Source organism: Coenobita brevimanus, chromosome 57 (genome assembly GCF_032717465.1).
Source record: "Coenobita brevimanus isolate Jiangsu-jjx chromosome 57, ASM3271746v2, whole genome shotgun sequence".
NCBI classification, from domain to species: domain Eukaryota; kingdom Metazoa; phylum Arthropoda; class Malacostraca; order Decapoda; family Coenobitidae; genus Coenobita; species Coenobita brevimanus.
The window spans coordinates 37,659,422-37,680,240 of NC_137010.1; the positions used below are offsets into that span (position 1 = coordinate 37,659,422).

Consider the following 20,819-nt stretch of genomic DNA (forward strand, 5'->3'; position numbering starts at 1 on the left):
AAATTGCCAGTTGATACCCCAAAGTGACTTTGACTCACAGCCCGGTTCAGTACCCAATCCATACATGTGTTGAAAAGTGTGGGAGCAAGGACACTTCCCTATCATACACCAAAACTTACTGGGAAGAAGTTGGATGTTCTCATCCACCCTCACACACTTTACAGCACTCTCAGCATTTGAGGACAAGCCAACAATCAGTCAGATTATCCCTGGGGAGATCTCACGGAGTCACAGGAGTTCCCATAGCAACTCCCGATTTACTGAGTCAATTGCCTTCTTGAGATCCACATTGGCTGCTAGCAACCCTTGTCGAAACTCAAGATGACATTCCACAAGAACTCAAAGAGCTAGGATACGGTCAACAGTAGACTTCTTGGGCGTGAATCCATTTTACTTAGGCCTCTGAAACTTTAGCAAATGGTCTCAGATACGCTTCACCCCCAGCTTTGATCAGTTCTGCTGGGATGTCACAAACACCAGCTGCTCTACCACTTTTCAACATAGCCACTGCCTTCTTGATTTTATCTAGAGAAGGCATTACTTCTTCAGTTGGAGGGACAGCAATCAGTTGCTGCACACAGCTAACAGAAGCTCTCCACTGGGAGGTTCAGCTATATACAGCTGCTCAAAGTACTGCTCAGCAGAATGAGCTCTTTACTCACTTGCCCCCAATACGAGTCGTCCATCTGCTTTCCGAACAGAGTTTACCTGAGAGGTGAATCTGGAGTGGAGCTTCTTCTGGGGCATGGTAGGTGAGTCAAGGTCATTTGCATGAAAATTGCCATCCATGTCCTCAGTGTTTTCCCTGACATACCTCTCCTTGTCCCTTCTCAGTGAAACTCGTTCCTGTCAAGACAGAAGTCTGTGCTGTTCCCGATCCTCATCCAGTCTGGCAGCACAACTCTCCACAGTTTTTTGGGGGAGCACAGTAGCTCATTGGTAGGGTGTCGGGCTTGAGACTGTGAGGTCGAGAGTTCGCTCCCAGCCCTGGTGGCTGCCATGCTGGGAGAGATAGCGCTCTCCCGTCACCGTAGCAGGGCTATATGATCTAATAAAGTCTAGCTGAGGGGATTATTCCTCTTTCCTTCTCAGTTGTGGTCAGTGTCCCTTGCGAGATGAATCCCCTCCTTGATCTCAGGCAGTCTTCAGTACACTCATCAGCTGCTGGCAGGGTAGCACATTTAAAGGTATCTCATCGTTCAATAGGATCCTCAACAGCACTGAACACTTCAAACTGATCTGAGACTGCACTGCCACTGCATACTGTACTCCTCATCCCTGAGTTCCTCAAGATTGATGGCATCTTGAGAATCACTCAGTTTTGATTTGTAGCCTTAGAGTAGCAACAACAAGTCTGGGATCAGTAGCAAAGAACACTGCACCCCTGAAATCTCTTCATTTCTGAAGGATCCTCCAGTGAGTTCTAACAAGAATGTGATCAATCTCCTTAGCAACCTACGGTATTGGGATACAAAGTCCATTAGTGAATATTTGGCTGCTGGAACCAGGATCCAGCAATTATTTATTTACGTGTTTTGGCGAAATTCAGAAGGTAAGAGCTATTGGCATTCCTGGTTCCAGAGCCATTAGGACTACCCAATTCCTAAAGTCCTCCCTGTCAGTGCCAGTATCTGCATTAAAGGCGCCGATGACAGGCGTGTATTCTGCAAGAGGCACTATTCCACAAAAGAGTCAAGTTTGGTGTAGAATAGCTTTTTTTCTTCAAGATCGCTCATCTCAGTTGGAGTGTACACTGCAGTAAGAGAGATGAAGCCCAAGGAGTGCTTCAGTCTAACCAACATTATACATTCATCAACCGGAGTAACTCGGTTGACACAAGAGACAAAGTGAACAGCAACTGCCACAGCGACACCCCTAAGATGGGCACCATCATCACAGCTGGACCAGTAGTACCTGTAACCATCACTAATGGTCTCACCATGCCCAAGGTCGCCTCACTTCAGAGAATCCAGCTATGCTGACCTCTCAATCGCTCCAACTTTCGTTATAATAAAGGCAGTCGATCATCCTTTGAATGGCTTAGAACATTCCAAGCCCCCACCTGCAGTGCCCTCCAAAGGCACTGTGTGGGGGGGCTTGGAAGTATAAAATTAACCCTTTATGAAAAAGTCGTATCTTTTCAGATACTAAAGTGTGTAGAAATGGAAGCAGTGTCCAACAGCTCTCAGGAACATTCCTGTCGAGTTTCTGCCTGTGAACAAATCTTTGAGTAGGTTCTTTAAACGTTTCTAAAAGCCACATACTTTTTCCTTTACTCATTTACTTGGAGGTTGCTCTCTCCTTACATGCAACACCATTTAGTTGGCTAGGGTGTCATCCTTTTTAGTAACTGTGCAAAATTGTGGATGAGAAGGGCGTTGTCCATCAAAAACTGCATACTGTACCTTCCTAAACCATTCCTAATAAGAGATGCTAATGAATATTTTTATGGTGAGCTTTTTGTCATCTGCATTTAGTCGATGAATTTCTGCCCAGTGAGTTTTTGTTCAGAATACTTTTGTCAGGTGAGTTTGTGTTCATTCACCATAGTGTAGACCTGGGTTACATTTATCTTGCATGTCTTGTCCAGCTTTATTATTAGTCATGCAGCTTTTTCGTTTTTCCCAGAGAATTCTTCAGTATTGTCATTTATGTATTTATTGGTCAGAAATCCTGCACCATGATACTTACTTTCATGTTGATCTCTGTAGTACAGTACATGACCACCTGATCTTCTAACCTCAGTAAGACCTATCTCAGTACTTCAAGTAGAATAAAAAATCTAGCATCAAGGTTTTGGACATTATAAGTCCCAGTATTTAAGTTCCAAAGGAGATTAGCTTTTCTTCCCCAGAGATCCTTACCACCTCATGTTCTGGAACAAGTCTGGTACCCGCCACGATCAGCTACTCCGTCACTGTTGGGTATGACTTGGAAGAACCTGTCACATTGGCTTAGAAAGGAAGTTTGACTCAGTAAATCTTACCGAATCGGTTCAGGTGATTACTCTGAGTGGGAACACTTTACAACTGATCCCTAACAGTGAAATTGTCCAGTACAGTTGTACCTAACCAGTATACACCAGCTTCGCTGATCACTGGGATGCACGAGCGTCTTTGTCAGGGCAAGGCAGTGCTCCTTCGAAGAGGTCATTTTCATTTACCTCAGTACAAGGACAAAGCAGACAGTAATTATTATTATATTAAACTGAATACAAGAAATAATGTATACTGAAAAGCAGATTTATTTATTTTGTTAGAATCTTGGAGCATTATGAAGAAGTTCCTAATACTTTGATGTTCTAAGCAGTGTCATATAATTATGTTGTCAAGAAATTTCACAAGACTTATAAATAAGAATGCACTTATACTCAATTTTCCATATTCATCAGCAGAACACCCATAGGCTGAGAACGACCGAAGCATAAAATCCCCCTTTACCTTTTCGGAATAGATATGCAAGGTATGTGGAAGGTATTAAGAATATATGGAGTGGAGGGGATATTGTTGAGTGCTGTGAAGAATATGTACGAAGGAGCTAGGGCTACGGTGCGAGTGGATGGTGAGTTGAGTGAGTTCTTTGATCTCAGTGTGGGACTGAAACAGGGGTGTGTGATGTCTCCATGGCTGTTTAATATATATATGGATGGGGTTGTAAAGGAGATGCAAGGTAGGGCAGTGGATGTGGGGCTGGCCCTAACGAATGAGGGTGAGATTTGGAAGCTTCCGGTGTTGCTGTTTGCTGATGATACAGTATTGTTGAGTGAAGATGAATGGGAGTTGCAAGGTTTGGTGAATGAATTTGGGACAGTGTGTAGGAGGAGGAAGCTGAAAGTTAATGTAAACAAAAGTAAAGTTATGGTGTTTGAGAGGAATGAAGTCACAGAGTGTGCAGTGAGGTTGGATGGTGAGGATATGGAGAATGTGAGTGCATTCAAGTACTTGGGTAGTGTGATGAGTAAGGATGGAACTTTGGGGGATGAAGTACGTGAAAGGGTACAGCAGGGAAGAAAGTTTGTTGGTACACTGAAAGCCGTGATGAGAAATAGGGAGGTGAGTATGGAAGTTAAAAAGTCACTGCATGATGGTATTGTGATCCCTACCCTGACGTATGGAAGCGAGGCGTGGACCTTGCAAGAGGGGAACAAGTCAAGAGTGAGAGCAGTGGAAATGAGTTACTTGAGAGGAGCATGTGGAATGACGTGGAGGGACAGGTTGACGAATGAAGAAGTGAAGGAACGTTGTGGGGTAGATGTGGATGTGGTTGAAAAGATTAGGAGAAATACACTGAGGTGGTTTGGACATGTGGAGAGAATGGAGAATGAAAGACTGACTAAGAGGGTGTATGTAGGTGAGGTGGAGGGAGGGAGAGGGAGGGGTAGACCGAGGATGAGGTGGAGGGATGGAGTTGAGAGGTATATGAGGGAGGGGGGAGTGAGTTGGGGGGAGGGTAGTCAATTGGTGGGAGACAGAGTGACTTGGAGGCGTTTTGTCTGCGGCCACCCTTTGCGGGATTAGGGCGTCGGGCTATAGATAGATAGATAGATAGACCTTTTCGGTAAACTGTAATGGTCAGCTCAGGAGCTTTATTCCACTGGCTCCCTGTCCTTTTAACCAAACCCCGACAGTCTCTTAAAGGCAATGTGTCCATGTATTTCGAAACTGATCTGGATGTTGGCTCTGTTAATCGATATTTCTCTGGAAAGGAAACTTTTGCATCTTTCCAGGTTATTTAAAAAAAAAATTCTTACGTTATACACCCTTACAGAGGCGGCAGCTGCAGGTCCTTCACACCGCATGAGCGACAAGACTCTGTGCCTGTCAGCCCAAGATGGTAACTTCACCCACTATGACGTCCACAACCTATACGGATGGGCACAGACTGAGCCAACATATAGGTATGAAGGCTGTCTCTGTGTTTACAAGGGAAGTGAACTTCGCAGAACTTCCCCTCCCATGATCGTAAACCCACAGTTCAGTCAATATACATAAATTTATTTTAACTGAATTTTAACTGGTCTATGCTTATCCACTTATGTCAGACTGATTGCCTCAGTGTTTATGAATATTTTTATCTGTCTGTACCTTTGGACTGGTGGGCACAGAAAGAGACGACTCAAAGATAGGTTTGCTTTGTATTTATCTTTCTGCATCAAACACATCATGAGCAACAGCACAAGTTAGTCTACTGTAGGGCGAAGTCTTGTCTCATCTTTCTCCACTCTGACCTACTGTATTGGCTGTTAGTCTGTTCCACCCAGTCCAACCAAATCTGCAAATTCCATCTCTCTATCCTGTTCTTAAATCCTGAAGTTCTCTTAGTTATTTAGTTAATAAAATGATTTTTTTTTTTTTTTTTTAACAACAGCAGCTACGAAATCGAACTAGCTCTCGTGGCTGTCTTGCATCTCGTGTAAGATACAGTATATTCAATAAGTCTGGACACTATCTGTCCCTTAAACCTTCGCCTTTAGTAAACGGCCATCTTATTTATTCTGTTCATATATATCGCTAGCAGATGATTTTATTGAGCTTAAAGAACACCGCTCATAGTGCAAGTTTTAGTTTTCCTTTTATTGCCTGTGACCATGATCTCACCTCCTTCTGTCTGTCTGTTTCTCTGTCTGTCTGTCTCTGTCTGTCTGCCTGTTTGTCACTGTCTCTCTGTCTGTCTCTGTCTCTGTCTCTACCTGTCTCTCTGTCTGTATTTCTGTTTGTCTTTTTGTATGTCCCTGTTTGTCTCTTTCTGTCTGTCTGTCTCCGTCTCTGTCTGTCTGTCTGTCTCTGTCTCTGTCTGTGTGTCCGCCTGTCTGTCTGTCTGTCTCTCTCTCTGTCTGTCTCTCTCTCTCTCTCTCTCTCTCTCTCTCTCTCTCTCTCTCTCTCTCTCTCTCTCTCTCTCATACCCCGCTTACTTGCTGTACAATCATGAACAAAAGATTGCACCTTTCTCGGTCAGGTTCTGCCACAATATTATGGTGATCACTTGATGGCAACACCCGCCCGACTCACTCCGATCCCCGTGAATTTCAGACCCATGAGTGTTGCCATCACGTCATTACCAGAATACCAGGCTGAAAAATGTACAAACTATCATTGGGCGGTACTTACCTCCCTGGCAACCTACTTACCTTCCCATCTGCTTTCCTACTTACCTGCTAGTCTATCTATCCATTTATTCATTCATCCATTCATCCAGTCATCCATCCATCCATCCATTTATATATTTATCCATCTTTATCTCTCTAGATCTATCTCTGTCTACCTACCTATCTGTCTGTCTGTCTACCTATCTACTTACCTACCTGCCTATCTACATATCTACCTACTTACCTACCTACATTATTATCTGTCTGTCTACAGCACGGGTTCCCAAATTTTGCTGGTCATTCCCCATAATTGCGAGAATATTTTTGATGATCTCCTCCTACTCTCAAAATGGGGAATTCCCCCACCCCTTTGGGAGATTTAATCTTAAATAACTCTGGACTCTAGAGCTGTTCTCCCCATTTAGCGGTGCCTTTTACCTTGTAACCGGAAGAAATCTAGCAGTATTATACATATTTTTTCAGAGTTATGAGAATATTCAAGAGCTTTTGTATTTTTATATAGCATGCTAATTATTTGAGGACAAAAATTCTAACTTTGCTCTTTAAAAAAGTGCAGATTTAAAGCCAAAAAAGCATTTGGCCACAAAATATACAAAATCTATAACCAAAAGTACAATACAAAAGTTACTGTGTCAGTTTTGGCCTTATATGTTTATGCCTCCCTTCCCCCTGGAATGTCCAAATTTTCCCTCAGGGGGATATTCTTCTCCGTTTGGGACCCTCTGATATACAGTATCTGTCTGTCTACCACAGAGTGGTGCAGAGTGTGACTGGGCAGCGCGGTCTGGTGGTGACTCGGTCTACCTTCCCGGGCAGCGGCCAGTGGTCTGGGCATTGGCTTGGCGACAACAGGTCCAACTGGACCGACATGGCGCACTCCATCACAGGTCAGGTCAGGTCAGGCGGGGCCTAACTCAGGAGGGCATACGTGAGATCAGGAGAGGCATAAGTAAGGTTATGTCTGGTTAGGTCATTCGATCAAGTGAAACAAATTTTGTCTCTTTAGAATTAATCGGTTTAAGTTTGGTTATCACATCAGGTCAAGAGGGCACATATCAAATCTATAGGGGCATAGTTATTTCTGGAAGGCATAGCTCAATTTAGGAGGGTCATAAGTCACGTCAGGTTACGTCGTTATGCAATTAGGCCAGGTCGTCAGGTAGTTAAGTCAAGTTGCGTCAGGTCATGGGGGGGTACTAGGTTAAGAGGGGCGCAGATCAGATACTAACTACACATTGCCAGGCTGGCGCGTCCCGAAGACGAAGGCTTGTAGAATCCTTACCGTGTACAGCTGATTCTTCGTTACCCAGTGATTACAGGATTTGCAGCCCACTCTGTTGGACAATGTAATCCATTAAGCGGGAGGTAGTAGGCTGAAAATTATCCCTTTAGAATAGAAGAGATTAACTTGTACTTCTTTTTGTTTTTCACTATTTCCCTCTCTACCTACCGTACCTCCTTATACCACCCTGCCTACCTACATTCCTGGCTACATCCTTACCTGTCTCCGTGCCTACCTAGCAACACACCCACTCGCCTTCCTACCTGCTATCCTGTCTACCTACATTTCTACCTACCTCCCTACTTACCTACCTACCTACCCACCGGACTCTCCACGTGCTACCCTGCTTACCTACCTCCCTGATGACTTCCCAGCCTACCTCCTTGCCTACCTTCCTACCTATTCTCTGTCTGCTTCCTCCCTGCCTACCTACTTTCCTACCTACCTACCTGCTTATCTACTCTATCTACCTGTCTATCTACCTACTACCTCCTTGTCCATCTCTCTGCCTCCCTAGCAACATCCCTGGCTACTCCCCTACATATTCCCCCACCAGTCTCCTTGCCTACCTTCCTTCATGCCTACCTGCCTGCCTGCCTGCCTAACTACCCACTCACTCGACTTCTCACTTGCCCGCTGCCTACCTACAACTCTACCTACATCCCTACCAACCTCCCTACCAACCCCCTGCCTACCTGTCTCCCTACCTACCTCACTGTCTCCTTACCTCTCTGCTTTCCTTCATGGCGTAGTGAGATAACGACACAGGCGGACATTTAAGTTTTTTTATTTTTTATTTCAATTTGCCAGAATCTAGTGCGCTGTATAAAAAATGTGCTGATGGCATAATTTACAGCATTTTGTACGTCCTTTCCAATTATACTAATGACATGATTATCTGTCTATAGCCAGACGCCATAATTCAGTAAGGGGTGGCCGTTTGTCTTTCAGTTAGTTGTTATACGTGGAGGGGCACTAACCCTCCGACAATCCACTTGTTGACACGCAGGGAACACGTATGTGTTGGTTATATGGTTACCACCCAGCGTTGTAAATGGTTTCCTGGCTTACAGGAAACTATTAGGCTTGTCACTCAATGTAAGCCGCCTGAAAAGGAAAGAAGAGTAATAAAAAGTGACGAGAAAGATGGGGAAAATAGGAAGAGAGGAGGGCAGACACAGAAAAAGAAAGATAAATGTGAAGAAAGAAGTAGGCAACACTACATCAAGTGAGTGGATGATGGTGAGAAATAGGAGAGGAGGGCAGACACAGAAAAAAGATGATAGAAGTGAAGGGAGAAGTAGGCAGCACTACATCAAACGAGTGAATGATGGTGAGAAATAGGAAGAGAAGAGGGCAGACACAGGAAAAGAATGATAAAGGTGAATGAAGAAATAGGCAGCTGTACTCGTACATCAAGTGAGTGGATGATGGTGAGACATAGGAAGAGAGGAGGGCAGATAGAAAAAGAATGATAAATGTGAAGGAAGAAGTAGGCAGCATTACCTCAAGTGAGTGGATGATGGTCGCCACCACCTACCACCATTATTATATTCTTGTGAATAAGAAAAAAAAAAGAATTCGCACCTCAGTCATTTGAATCAGTCTGACTGTGACCGGTAGCCTAAGTGCGGTCAGACGGATGGACGGACGAAAACTGTTCTCCCGGCTCAAGCCCTGTCAGACCATCAGCTTTGCCCTCGGCAATGAGGAGGAACATAGTCAAGCCAGGAGGGGCACCAGTCAGGTCAGCGAGGGCATAGACAAGGTCATGAATGGCGAAGGTCAGATTAGGAGGGGCGTAGATCAGGTCAGGAGGGGCATAAGCCTTACAGGACAAAGGTTTGGTCATGTCAGGTGGTTGGGCCAGGATTATTGGTCATTTCAAAAGGGCAACAGGTCAGGTCAGGAGGGGCATCAAACTGCCCTCATGATGTTTCTGTCCTTCTGCCTGTGCCTTCATCTGTAGCTTCCTTTCCGGTCGTTCTATAACTGCTGTTGTAGACGGCCACCGTTCTTCTAGAGCAGGGGTGGGGAGCGTCCGGTCTCCAGGCCGTATAAGGCCCTCAAGACCATTTGATCAGGCCCGTGAGGCAATTCATAAATGCAATTTCATAAACTCATGAACGAATATATATATATATATAATGTACTGGGCTACAGTTGATTTCAAGTTGATAATTTTGTATGGCCCGCGAATTATGTTAAAAATATCCTAATGGCCCTTAATAGGACAAAGGTTCCTCCCCCCCGTTCTAGAGCTATCAGTGTGGTGTTCTTCAGAGCTTTGTCCTATATATCCTAATGGCCCTTAATAGGACATAGGTTCCTCCCCCCCCGTTCTAGAGCTATCAGTGTGGTGTTCTTCAGAGCTTTGTCCTATCACCAATCCTCTTCCTTCTACTCATCAATGACCTGAACTGTACATCTAACCCTATGCACTCATGTGGAGATCACTCCACCCTTTACCATTCCATTCGTTCTCACAGCATCCTTCTGAGCAATTGTTTCAATTAACAAGGGATGAGACTGTGGTACACCTAATGTCTGACATGGCTCATATCGCTGACTGGGGTAAAATTCTTTTTATTTTTAATGCATCAAAAACTCAGTTCTTACGTTTTTCAACTTGTCAAAATCGTCCGCAGGTGTATCCTCTAATTTTTAACAATATCCAACTCAATTCTGCATCATCTCTGAACATACTTGGGGTTTCATTTTCTCGGGATTTTTCTTCGAAAGATCATAATATTACCTCTCCTGCAAAATCTGCTTCCAAGAGATTTGTTGTGCTAAGCTGACTCTATGCCTTCTTTACCCCTGCACAGTTGTTGCATTTATACAGGGGCCTTATTCGCCCCTGTGTGGAGTACAACAGTCACTTATGGGGAGACTCCCCACGTACAGTCCTCCTCAACAAGTTGGAGTCATAGTCTTTTCGTCACAATAACTCTACTTCTCTTACTGCTTCCGTTCAACCTCTGTCTCTTCGCCGTACTGTTGCATCTTTATCTCTTTTCTACCGCTACTTTAATGGTCATTGCTCCTCTGACCTGTCTGCTTGCATCCTCTCACTACTGTGGAGGATGCGTAGCACCCGTCTAGCATGTAGCAAACTCTTAACCCTTTTCTGTTCAGGTCACTAATGCAAGCGTTAACCATTACTCCCAGTCCTTCAGGTCTGCAATAGGCCAGCTGAAGAACTGTCTTCCTCTGTCTGTATTTCCTACTGCTTGTGACCTCCAGTTCTTCAGACGCAGTGTGTTTAGGCATATCAAAATGAATGGATCTTGAATTTGCCTGTCTGTTATCTTGTTTTTATTTTTCATGGAGGAAACAATCTTGCGGGTCTCTAGCTCTTGATTCCTTCTTCCTTGTATGAAAGAAGTACATCATTTTAGGGTGGGGGAGATTTTAGTACTTGTGATCAGTGAATGGTCATATTTAACCAAAAATTTAATTATGACAATATCGGGTCTAGTTATGGGAATGTGCCTTACAACAAGAGAGCTGGTTTTCACGCATTAAAGGAAATTATTGGTTCTGGCGACTGGAATGGGAGTAATGTCAATGGATATGGTAATTTTGTTCACCAACAGCAAAAAATATCATAAACTACATGCATGGGAACCATATCTCGAATTTATTTTTTGTGAGGCAAGTTTTACGATGAAGGGTTGCGGGATGACAAAACAATCACTTTGGTTTTGCATTTACATAGCTTTCATCCGCCACATGTAATCAAAAGTAATGAGTTAGTGTCTATATTTCATCGTTTGGAGAATCTGATATTACTTTCCACCAAATGTTCCCCGTTGCACATCAGACAAGCTATAACAGTAAGTTGCATAGAACTGTATCACTGTTCCAGAGGCCTCAAGCAGGGTTTAATCTGCTGGCTTTATGCCTCACAGTAACATTCTGTGTATTATGGGAGAGATAATGAGGTCGCTGACTAATGAATTTAGGTTTACTATAGAAGTGTATTGTATATCCAGGTGATATGGGATGGAACAGTCGATCACCCTGACTGGACTGGCCACTGGCCTGCTGTGGGTGGTGGCGGCAGAGCAGGATGGTAAACTGTTGTCGCTGTTTAATTTCAGTTAGCTGCCTTCATTGTATTGTGGCAACCGTTGTTTTAACAAAAACATTGTATTAATACACTTATTGTAAGGACATTTTCGTTAAGACCTTGAATTCCAGTGACGAAATATTATATTCATGCTGGCCTTAAGATATTGTGTGGTAAGCCTGGTGTTTTCTTTCTAATATAATTTTATCATATCTTTAAGAAAAACAGCTTGTGAGGAACACTAGTACAAATAATTATTTAACGTAAATGTGCATACATATTTATCGACGTATTTATCCGTATTTATAGTAAAAAATACAGATTCTATTCCTGCAGCTTTTCCTGTTATTAGACGAGGACAACATAATTAGCAATATTACTATCAGTGTGCAGGATGTACGACTTGCCATCATTAAACTTAAACGTGATGAAAACAATGGGGCCAGATAAAATATTGCCGCGCATACTGAAGGAAGCAGAGACTGAAATATTATCAAAACCATCAGTTGAACTGTTCAGTAAATTATGACCCCCCGTTTCCTTGCTCGTTGTTGTCGTGGGGGAGGAGGCTTTGGAAACTTCGATTGGGACCTGATGTGTAGGGTACTTTAATGAACTCCACGGTGTGTGGAAGTTTGGTTGCTAGGTGGGTATCACACTTGCTTCTCCACGCTGCTATTCCTTCTCCTCTCTCCCTGGGTCCCTGTCGCCGCCTCAATTAATTTTCCAAGGCTGTTTTCTTCTACTGTAGCTTCTTTATTCCTTTTCTCCTATCCTCCCTATTCTGTCTTTGGCTTTGAATAGAGTGGAATTTTCCACATTCATCAGATTCTTTAGTAAGTTGCTACAGGAAGGATTAGAGTGTGCCCATGGGCTATTGGTTTGGCCAGTTGTAGGGATCATGGTGGTTCGGCACCACCCTAGTGTGTGGACCTCCGTGAAGGTGGACCTCTACAGAGGCGAAACTGCTGCTGAGCTGTAGCTTTCGGATCTGGGGGTGCTGTTGCTTAGTGGTAGGACTGTCAGCCAATAGCCGGTGGCCCATCATAGTGGTGGGAGAGTTTTCTCTCCCACAAGGGGTTACTATCCCTTCTTGGGTGGGGTAGGGAGTGCATGCTTGGAGCTTGATCCCTACTTGGGTCGTTGGCCGGGCCTCTGGATCCAGATAACCCTTTCTTTTTAACAGTCATAGTGAACCTTTCCTTCCCAGAGGAAATTAAGGAAATTGTTTCTGGTTCTCTCTCTCCACAAGTTCTGCATAATTTTTGACCCCGATGGTGACCCCGGCTTCTCTTCCTAGTACTTCTCTGGCTCTTTCCACTGTTTCTGTACCTGTTACATCCTGCATAACTAAACCATCTCCCGCGTACAGTCCCTTCTCTGTACAACTCTACCTGTTCATCTTCTATAGTAACTTTCGAACCTTACCTGCCTTCACCTCCTCTTTCGCCTAATCGTCCCGTTTCTTTGGCTTCCTCGTCCCGTCCTCATATTGCTTCCCGACTCACTAACCCTGTCTTGACCACCTCTCTTTTTGGATCCCACACCTGGACTCAGCATTTTAACATCAGTTCCCAAACAGATGACCTCTCGCATCACCTCTCAGTATTACGACAGGTAGATTCCAATATTACATACTCTGTAAGACCCAATGGATCTCGTTTCCTCAAAGTACAAAATGCAGATCAAGCAGAAAGTCGTATCATTAACTGACCCATCAGGCAATCCGATCTCAGTCTCTCCAGATGTACAGTTGAATTTGGCAACAGGCACTGTCCGTCTTCCCTCTTTCTTTTCTTTTGGAAATAGAAACTTCATTGACTGCACAGAAGACATCAAACTCATTCTCTCTTAACAAAATCACCAGGTCCTTTCAGTTCTGTGCTACACAATCCCTCCCCGAGGACGCTGTCAAAAACCAGCAAACATCGCCAAAATAGTATTTCAATCTCAATATCATCCCTCTTCCGTTATTACTGGAGACACAGACCTCTGTTAAAGAGTACATTCCTCCCCCTCGTCAATGCACGTCCTGATGGCGTTTTGGCTATCCATCAGAGTACTGCCGGTCACAGGCTATTTGCTCCAACTGTTCTCAATAGGGTGGAGTCAAAGGCTTTTCGTCTCATTATCTCTCCTCCTCTTACTGACTCCCTTCAACCTCTGTCTCTTCGCCGCACTGTTGCATCTTTATCTCTTTTCTATCGCTACTTTAATGGTCACTGCTCCTCTGAACTGTCTGCTTGCATTCCTCCACCTCTACGACGGGCGCGTAGCACCCGTCTGGCAGCAAACTCTCATCCCTTTTCTGTCCAACTCTCTAATGCAAGAGTTAACCGTTACTCCCAGTCTTTCATTTATGCAACAGGTCAGCTCTGGAACTGTCTCCCTCTGTCTGTATTTCCTGCTGCCTATGATCTCCAGTCTTTCAAACGCAGTGTGTCCAGGCATCTCAAAATGATCGGATCTTGAATTTGGCTCTCTATTGTATTTTGTTTTTCTCTTTGAAGGAACTGTTACTGCGGGCTCATGGCCTTTGGTTCCTTCTTCCTCGCATAAAAAAAAAAAAAAAAACATGCTGGACACTCAGTATCCACTTGTTTATTGACCTTTCAGTCCTGCCTGAACTGTAGGGGGCACCATACAGCCTCCTACAATAAATGCTTTATTTATACTTTTGAAGCCGAAGTGTCCCATATCCAGTGGAAAACAGGGATTACCTTCCGAGAAGCCCGTCGACTAGCGCATCGCATGGGGCACTCCCCTGGCATCGCATATGCACACGTGGCCTGACCAACTCGTATATCACAGGTTTCAAGCTCATCCAGTGTCTATTTCTGTACCTCTCAATTCTTTTGTCATCCTTGTCTGTCTTCCTGATTCCTCTTCCTCCTTTCCCTCTCTTGTTCGTTCAGCTCCCTCCACCCCATCTCCTGCTCATACAGAATATTCACGTTTTTCTCCTCCCTCACTTTCTCCCTGATGTAACAAACGTAACGTGCTGTTGAATCCTTTCCATCTCATATTCCTGGTCTCTCTCCCCCTTCCTCCACTGCCCAGCCTATCCCGTGTTCTCCCTCCTCCAAACAACAACGCCATAATGCCATGTCACCAGCTCGCTCTCAACCTTTGTCCTCACCTGTGGAAGCAGAATCCCTGCAAAGTATCACCAGTTATCCTCACTGTATACGTCTTCCCTGTCAATGCGGAAATACATTCCCCCCCTTCCCCACTCACTCCTACTTCCATTCCTCCTGCATCTCCTGAACCCTCCCCTCCCATTCTTTCTATCTCTCCTGCACCTCCTCTTCCCCTCTCCTCTGTTTCCCACTCTTCCTCTGTTTAACAACCCGCCTCCTCTGTGATCACTACGCCCTCCCAATCTTCCCGGTCCCTTCTGCTCTTAACTGATTTATTTACGTCCCCTGGATTCTTTGTCTTTAAACGCCCTAAACAGTTTGCGCTGCCCTCACACTTTATTCTCCATAGTCATGGCGCTTCTTCAGTGGAATATTAGAGGCATCCATACCCACTGCACGGACCTTTGTTTTCTTATTTCCTCCTACAGTCCTTTTCTTATCTCTCTTCAAGAAACCTTTCTTTATACTCTCGCGGTTCCTATTCCTGGCTGTACTTTTCTTGGATCCCTTCCTCCATATGACACTTCCCTTCATAACCGCAATGACGTCCCCTTTTAGCCTCTTCCTATTTCTTCTTCTAGCCCTCATACTTCTGCTCGTGTCTTTCTCTGTCAGTGGGTTACTCTTGGCTCTCTGTTTCTCTCCTTCTGTCCCTCTTGATTTTCCTAACTTTGTCTCATTCCTTCATTCCCTTCCTCCTCCAGTACTTCTTGGTGACTTCAGTTTCGGCATTTCCTGTGAGGTGACTGATCACCACTAGACGATGCTTATTAGAACAGTTTCTTTGTTCTTAAGATCATTTTATCCTTATCATTGGCACCCCTAGTCACTTTGATCTCCGTACTCATTCCCTCTCTTGTTTGGATCTGTCCTTTGGTCACCATCAACTTCTGTCCATTTTCATTGGTTGATATTAGAAGACAATCTTTTAAGTGATCACTTCCACTAAATTCTCTCTTGCCTCTTACTGTCCTCTCCCTCGTCCTTCCCGTTGTCAGTTCCATGCTGCTGACTGAGAAATACTTTCTTCCCTTACATTGCCCCCATTTCCTCCTTTGTCTTTCTTGTCTCCACAATACATGTTGTCTTTCTTCTTCTTCCTGGTTTTAAATGCTACTCTCACCGCCATTCCCCGTGATACGCGACCGTTTACTGCCAAACGTGTTTTCTGGTGGACTCCTACTTGTTCACAGTCTCTCCGTGTGAAACGTGCCGCCTGGAAAAGTTTTCGTCGTAAACAGGCCACCCCTGCTGGGATTCATAGCCTCCTCATATTTCGCCAAGCTTCCGCTGCTTTTCGTCGTACCATCCATCAGACTAAGCGTTCTACTTGGAGAGACTGTGTTTCTTCTATTTCCGTAAATACACCTGTTGCAGCAGTTTGGTCCCAACTTCGTAGATTATAAGGCAAACATATCCCACCCCAAGGCCTGGTTCTTCATATTGATGGCCAGTCTGTGGCTGATGCTTCCTTAGTTGCAGATGCCTTAGGTAATAATTTTAGTCTTACTAGTAGTGGGTCTCATTTCTCTCCAGAATTCAACGCCTTAAATCTGGTTCTGAATCCATACCAATATCTTTTACGTTGTTAGATGAGGGAGTTCCTAACGCTCCTTTCTCTCTTCGTGAATTTTCGTTTTCACTTAAATCCTGTAAAAATACAAGTGAAGGACTTGATGGTGTTCATTACACTGTGTTAAAACATCTCTCCCCACAAGCCATGTCCATTCTCTTGGCCCTGTATAATAAATTTGGACTAAAGGTTTCTTTCCTTCTAAATAGCTTATAGCGATCATCCTCCCGTTTCTTAAACCTGGTAAACCTAGACACCATCCTCAAGATTACCGTCCCATAACCCTGACAAGCTGTTTATGTAAACTGTTTGAACAGATGGTCAGTACTTGACTCATGTGGCACCTTGAATTCCGTAGTCTTCTTTCCTCGTTACATTTGGGTGTCTCGTATCGTAAAGCACGCAGCACGTTAGATCCTCTCCTCAGTCTATCTGTCTATCTATCTATAGCCCGACGCCCTAATCCCGCAAAGGGTGGCCGCAGACAAAACGCCTCCAAGTCACTCTGTCACCCACCATTTGACTCCCCTCCCCCCAACTCACCCCCCCCTCCCTCATATACCTCTCAACTCCATCCCTCCACCTCATCCTCGGTCTACCCCTCCCTCTCCCTCCCTCCACCTCACCTACATACACCCTCTTAGTCAGTCTTTCATTCTCCATCCTCTCCACATGTCCAAACCACCTCAGTGTATTTCTCCTAATCTTTTCAACTCCTCAGACTCGAATATTTTATTCAGACTGCTTTTTTCTTTCCACCAGTCGGTCATTACCATTTTTTTTATTCATTTAGAAAAGGCCTGTGATACGACATGGAGGTATTGTATGTTTCCTTGTCTTCGTTCCCTTGATCTACGTGGTAACATAGGTGTTTATCTTGAAAATTTTCTTTCCCTCCGAACCTTTCATGTCCGTCTCAGAGACCACCTTTCCCGTGCCATTCCCCAGCATGAAGGTGCCCCACAAGGTTGCGTCCTTAGTACTACCCTTTTTCTTATAGCTATAGATGGCATTGTCTTTCTCTACCCTCTTCTTTTTCGGACTTTTTGTATGTTGATGATTTAGCGATTTACGCTGCAGATTCAGATGCCTTGGCTCCAATCCCTTCTTCAGTCCGCCATCGATGCTGCCTGCACGTGGGCTACTACTCATGGTTTTCGTTTTTCTACCTTTAAGCCTTATGCGGTAACGTTTACTCGTTCACGAACCATATCACAGCCTTCTCTGTACGTATATAACATCCATCTTCCCTACCGATCCTCTACCACATTTCTCGGCCTCACATTTGACTCTCGGTTAAATTGGAATGCCCATATTTCTTCTCTCAAGTCTTCTACCCTTCAACGTCTTTGTTTGGTGCAAATGCCGTCTCACCTTTCATGGGGTGCTGATCGTATCACACTTCGTCTTCACTGTGTCTTTATCCTTTCCGTACTCGATTATGGGTGTCCAATTTTATTCTTCTGCCTCCACTCGCACTTTTTCAAAGCTAGATTCTGTTCATCATACTGGTCTTCGTTTAGCTATTGGTGCTTTTCGGTCGACTCCCGCTACAAGTCTTTGTGCTGAATCAAGCATTCCCCCCTCCCCCCTCTTATCGTCATACTCTTCCCACTATCAGGTCCTATACACGTCTCCTTCAGCTCCCTACAAACAAGTTACTCCGTCCTCTTAGCCTTCTCCAACGCTCTTTTCACTCGGTCTCCTATCTCCCTCTTCCATTCCCCCTTCGGGTCCCCATCCTTCTTCAGTCTATTGATTTTGTCTTTCCTTCTATTCTTCCACTACGTCCAGTTTTCTTCCCATCTTGGCATCTGCCATCTGCGATGGACTGCCCTTCTTTTCTTCCTTGTTGTAAGTCCTTTTTTTCTCCAACACACCCTTTGATCCCTTTTTCTCGAACACATGTCCAGTCACTCTTCTGCGACGCATATCTTTATTGACGGCTCTAAAATTTGTCTTGTTCTTGGGCTTGCTATGGTATTCCGTGACTCCTCCTTCCAAAGTACACTTCCCTCCACTGCAAGTATCCTCACCACAGAACTGTAGGTTATTCTTTTTTGCTCTGAAGTCTCTTCTTACGGTCTCTTCCTCCATCTCTGTTATCTTTTCCGATTCTGTCTGTGCGCTCACATTCTTACACACCACGCCATCTTCTCATCCTCCATTCACCCAAATTCAGGATGGCTGTTTCACCTTTCTGTACGAAAAAAGTCAGTTTGCTTTTGCTGGGTTCCTAGCCACATTGGGAGTACAGGTAATGAGCAAGCTGACTCACTGGCACACTCTGCTACTTTCTCCTCTAGGTCCTTCCTCCACCCCATTCCTGCCTTTGAGTGTTTCTCTCTTCTGACCCGTCTCTTCTATGATCGTTGGCAATCCACGTGAAACCAACAGGTTCATAACAAACTTAATAGTGTTAAACCCTCTGTTCTTCCCTGGCACACATTAACCTACCCTAATCGTCGATAGGAGACTATCCTTGCTCGTATTCACTTGGGTCATACCCGACTAAACTCATGGTCATTTGATGAGACATGACCCTCAGGCCACCTGCTCTCACTGTAACTGCCCTGTGACTATCCGTCATCTTTTTCTTGATTGGCCGTCTACATTCCAGCAACGTCTTGCAGCATTCCCCTTCCTTTCCTCACTACGTCGACCCCCATGGACTTACTGATTTCCTAGGTGACTCTCCCACTGTTTCTATTTCCAATATTATCACTTTTCTTACTGCAGTTGATATCATACATTTAATATAATTATTTAACCCCGCGTCCTATTACGTTAGTGCCATATAGCTATATTACGGCTTGGTGCTAGTGTTTATTCCTTCCTTCAGTAAAGCATGAAATAGTAAGGTGCTTCATGAGCAGATGCTAGCAGATGTAACCCTGATATTTAAAAAGGGGCAACAAATCGTAACCAGAAATTTATTTTCCAATAAGTTTTACGCCAGTGATTTGCAAGTTGTTGGAAACATGCCTATTATTAGGGAGAAGGTTACTGAACATTTAAAAATAAATAATCTCATCAGATACACATCATTGTACGCCCTCACTTAGAGTATTGTGTCCAGTTCTAGCAACCGAAATACGAAAAAAGATAGAGAAAAACGGGAGAGATTACAGTGGAGGGTGAAAAAGAAGATACCTAGATTGAGAAATGAACCATACGAAGAGTGCTTGAAGCTCTGAATATCTCTACCTTAACTAACAGCAGGTTATGAGGCGATTCAGTTCAGGTGTTCCAGTTATTCAAACATGGGAATATGGTTTCTGATAATACTTCACAGTAGATCGGTCGAATTATACTAGAGATAATGGTCTTAAATTATTGGCAAACTATTCCAGTCACACGAAGCTACACATAAGCTTTTCTCCTTCAGTAGAGTTGTAAATGTATGGAATAAATTCCTCTCCAGTGCAGAAAACTGTGATACAATATTCATCTTTAACAATTGCTTGGATATGTATGTATCTTCTTACCCCCGGCAAAGTATTTTTACTTCCAAACAATACATTTTTGTGGTATACATAACTTTGTTTTTAGATCCTGGAGGAGATAACTGTGCTGTTCAAAGGTTGGAGGACTCAACCGCAAAACAACATTGATTCCTACTGTTGACTTACTGTTACTTGCTTGTTCAGGTAGATAGTGTGGAATACAATTACCTTTTCCTCTTTCCTATGAAATTTCCATTGCAGATTTTCTTCGGTGTATAGGTTTTTCCTCACTATTTCTTGCTGGCTTCGGCTGGAGGATTTGGTGGGGGGAGGGGAAGAGTTTTCCTGCTTTCCTATGTTTTTCTTCAATTCACAGAAGAGTTTTGACATTTTTTAACCTTCCCTATGACAAACAGTCACGATAGAACCAATAGGTTTGTTGTCGTTTACTTTCCTTTGTGCCCATCTCTCAACACACCTGCCCGTAACACGCCTGTCCTCTCACACCCCTGTCCCCCTCAAACACCTGTCCTCCCCACACCTGTCCCCCACACACCTGACCCACACACACCTGTCCCCCCACACTTCCATCTCCCACAAACCTGCCCCCTCGTATAGACGTCACTTCACATATCTTTCCCCCCACACCTGTCCCCCTACACACCTGTCCCCTCACACATCTGTCCCTTCCACACCTGTCCATCATCTGCCCCTCATACACTGCCTTTAGGTAATATTGTTCATTTTTTTAAGAGACTTTTCTAAGTAAAGCGGTGAGATATAACCTTCAATAACCCTTTCAGAATGAAAGATCCTTCGTAAGCTGTAGAGCAGTGCTATTCAACCTGGGTGGACGGTCCACCTTAAGGTGGACGAAATTCAGTGTGGGGTGGACAGCTTTCTTTGGGTGGACAGAGGGTGGACCAGATCATTACCGTATATGGATAGAATAAAAAAGAAAAAATAAATAATATAATACAAGTGGAGAATTTACATATGTGTAGTCAAAGATAGCCTGTATGTTGAGTTTTTCTGTGGCTCACGAGCACTTAATCCAGCTTTATCTCGAAATGCATACACTGTACAATGAAATTTATACAAGATTTAACCTCTCTGTCTTTCCCTTCAGATTTATCACAAAGTGTGAACATTAAATATGTATTTGTATATTGCTTTTACTTGCCTACGTATTTGTAC

General features: G+C 44.1%; 1 protein-coding gene across 1 annotated transcript in view; it reads left to right on the plus strand.

Annotated features, from left to right (window-relative positions):
- Positions 1 to 20,819, plus strand: part of LOC145401961 (maltase-glucoamylase-like) — a 234,475-nt gene that overhangs the window by 203,570 nt on the left and 10,086 nt on the right. The window contains exons 34-35 of the mRNA XM_080274065.1: positions 4,768 to 4,897; positions 6,860 to 6,993. Of these exons, the coding sequence (XP_080130191.1) occupies positions 4,768 to 4,897; positions 6,860 to 6,993 (264 nt within the window). The remainder of the gene's footprint in view (positions 1 to 4,767; positions 4,898 to 6,859; positions 6,994 to 20,819) is intronic.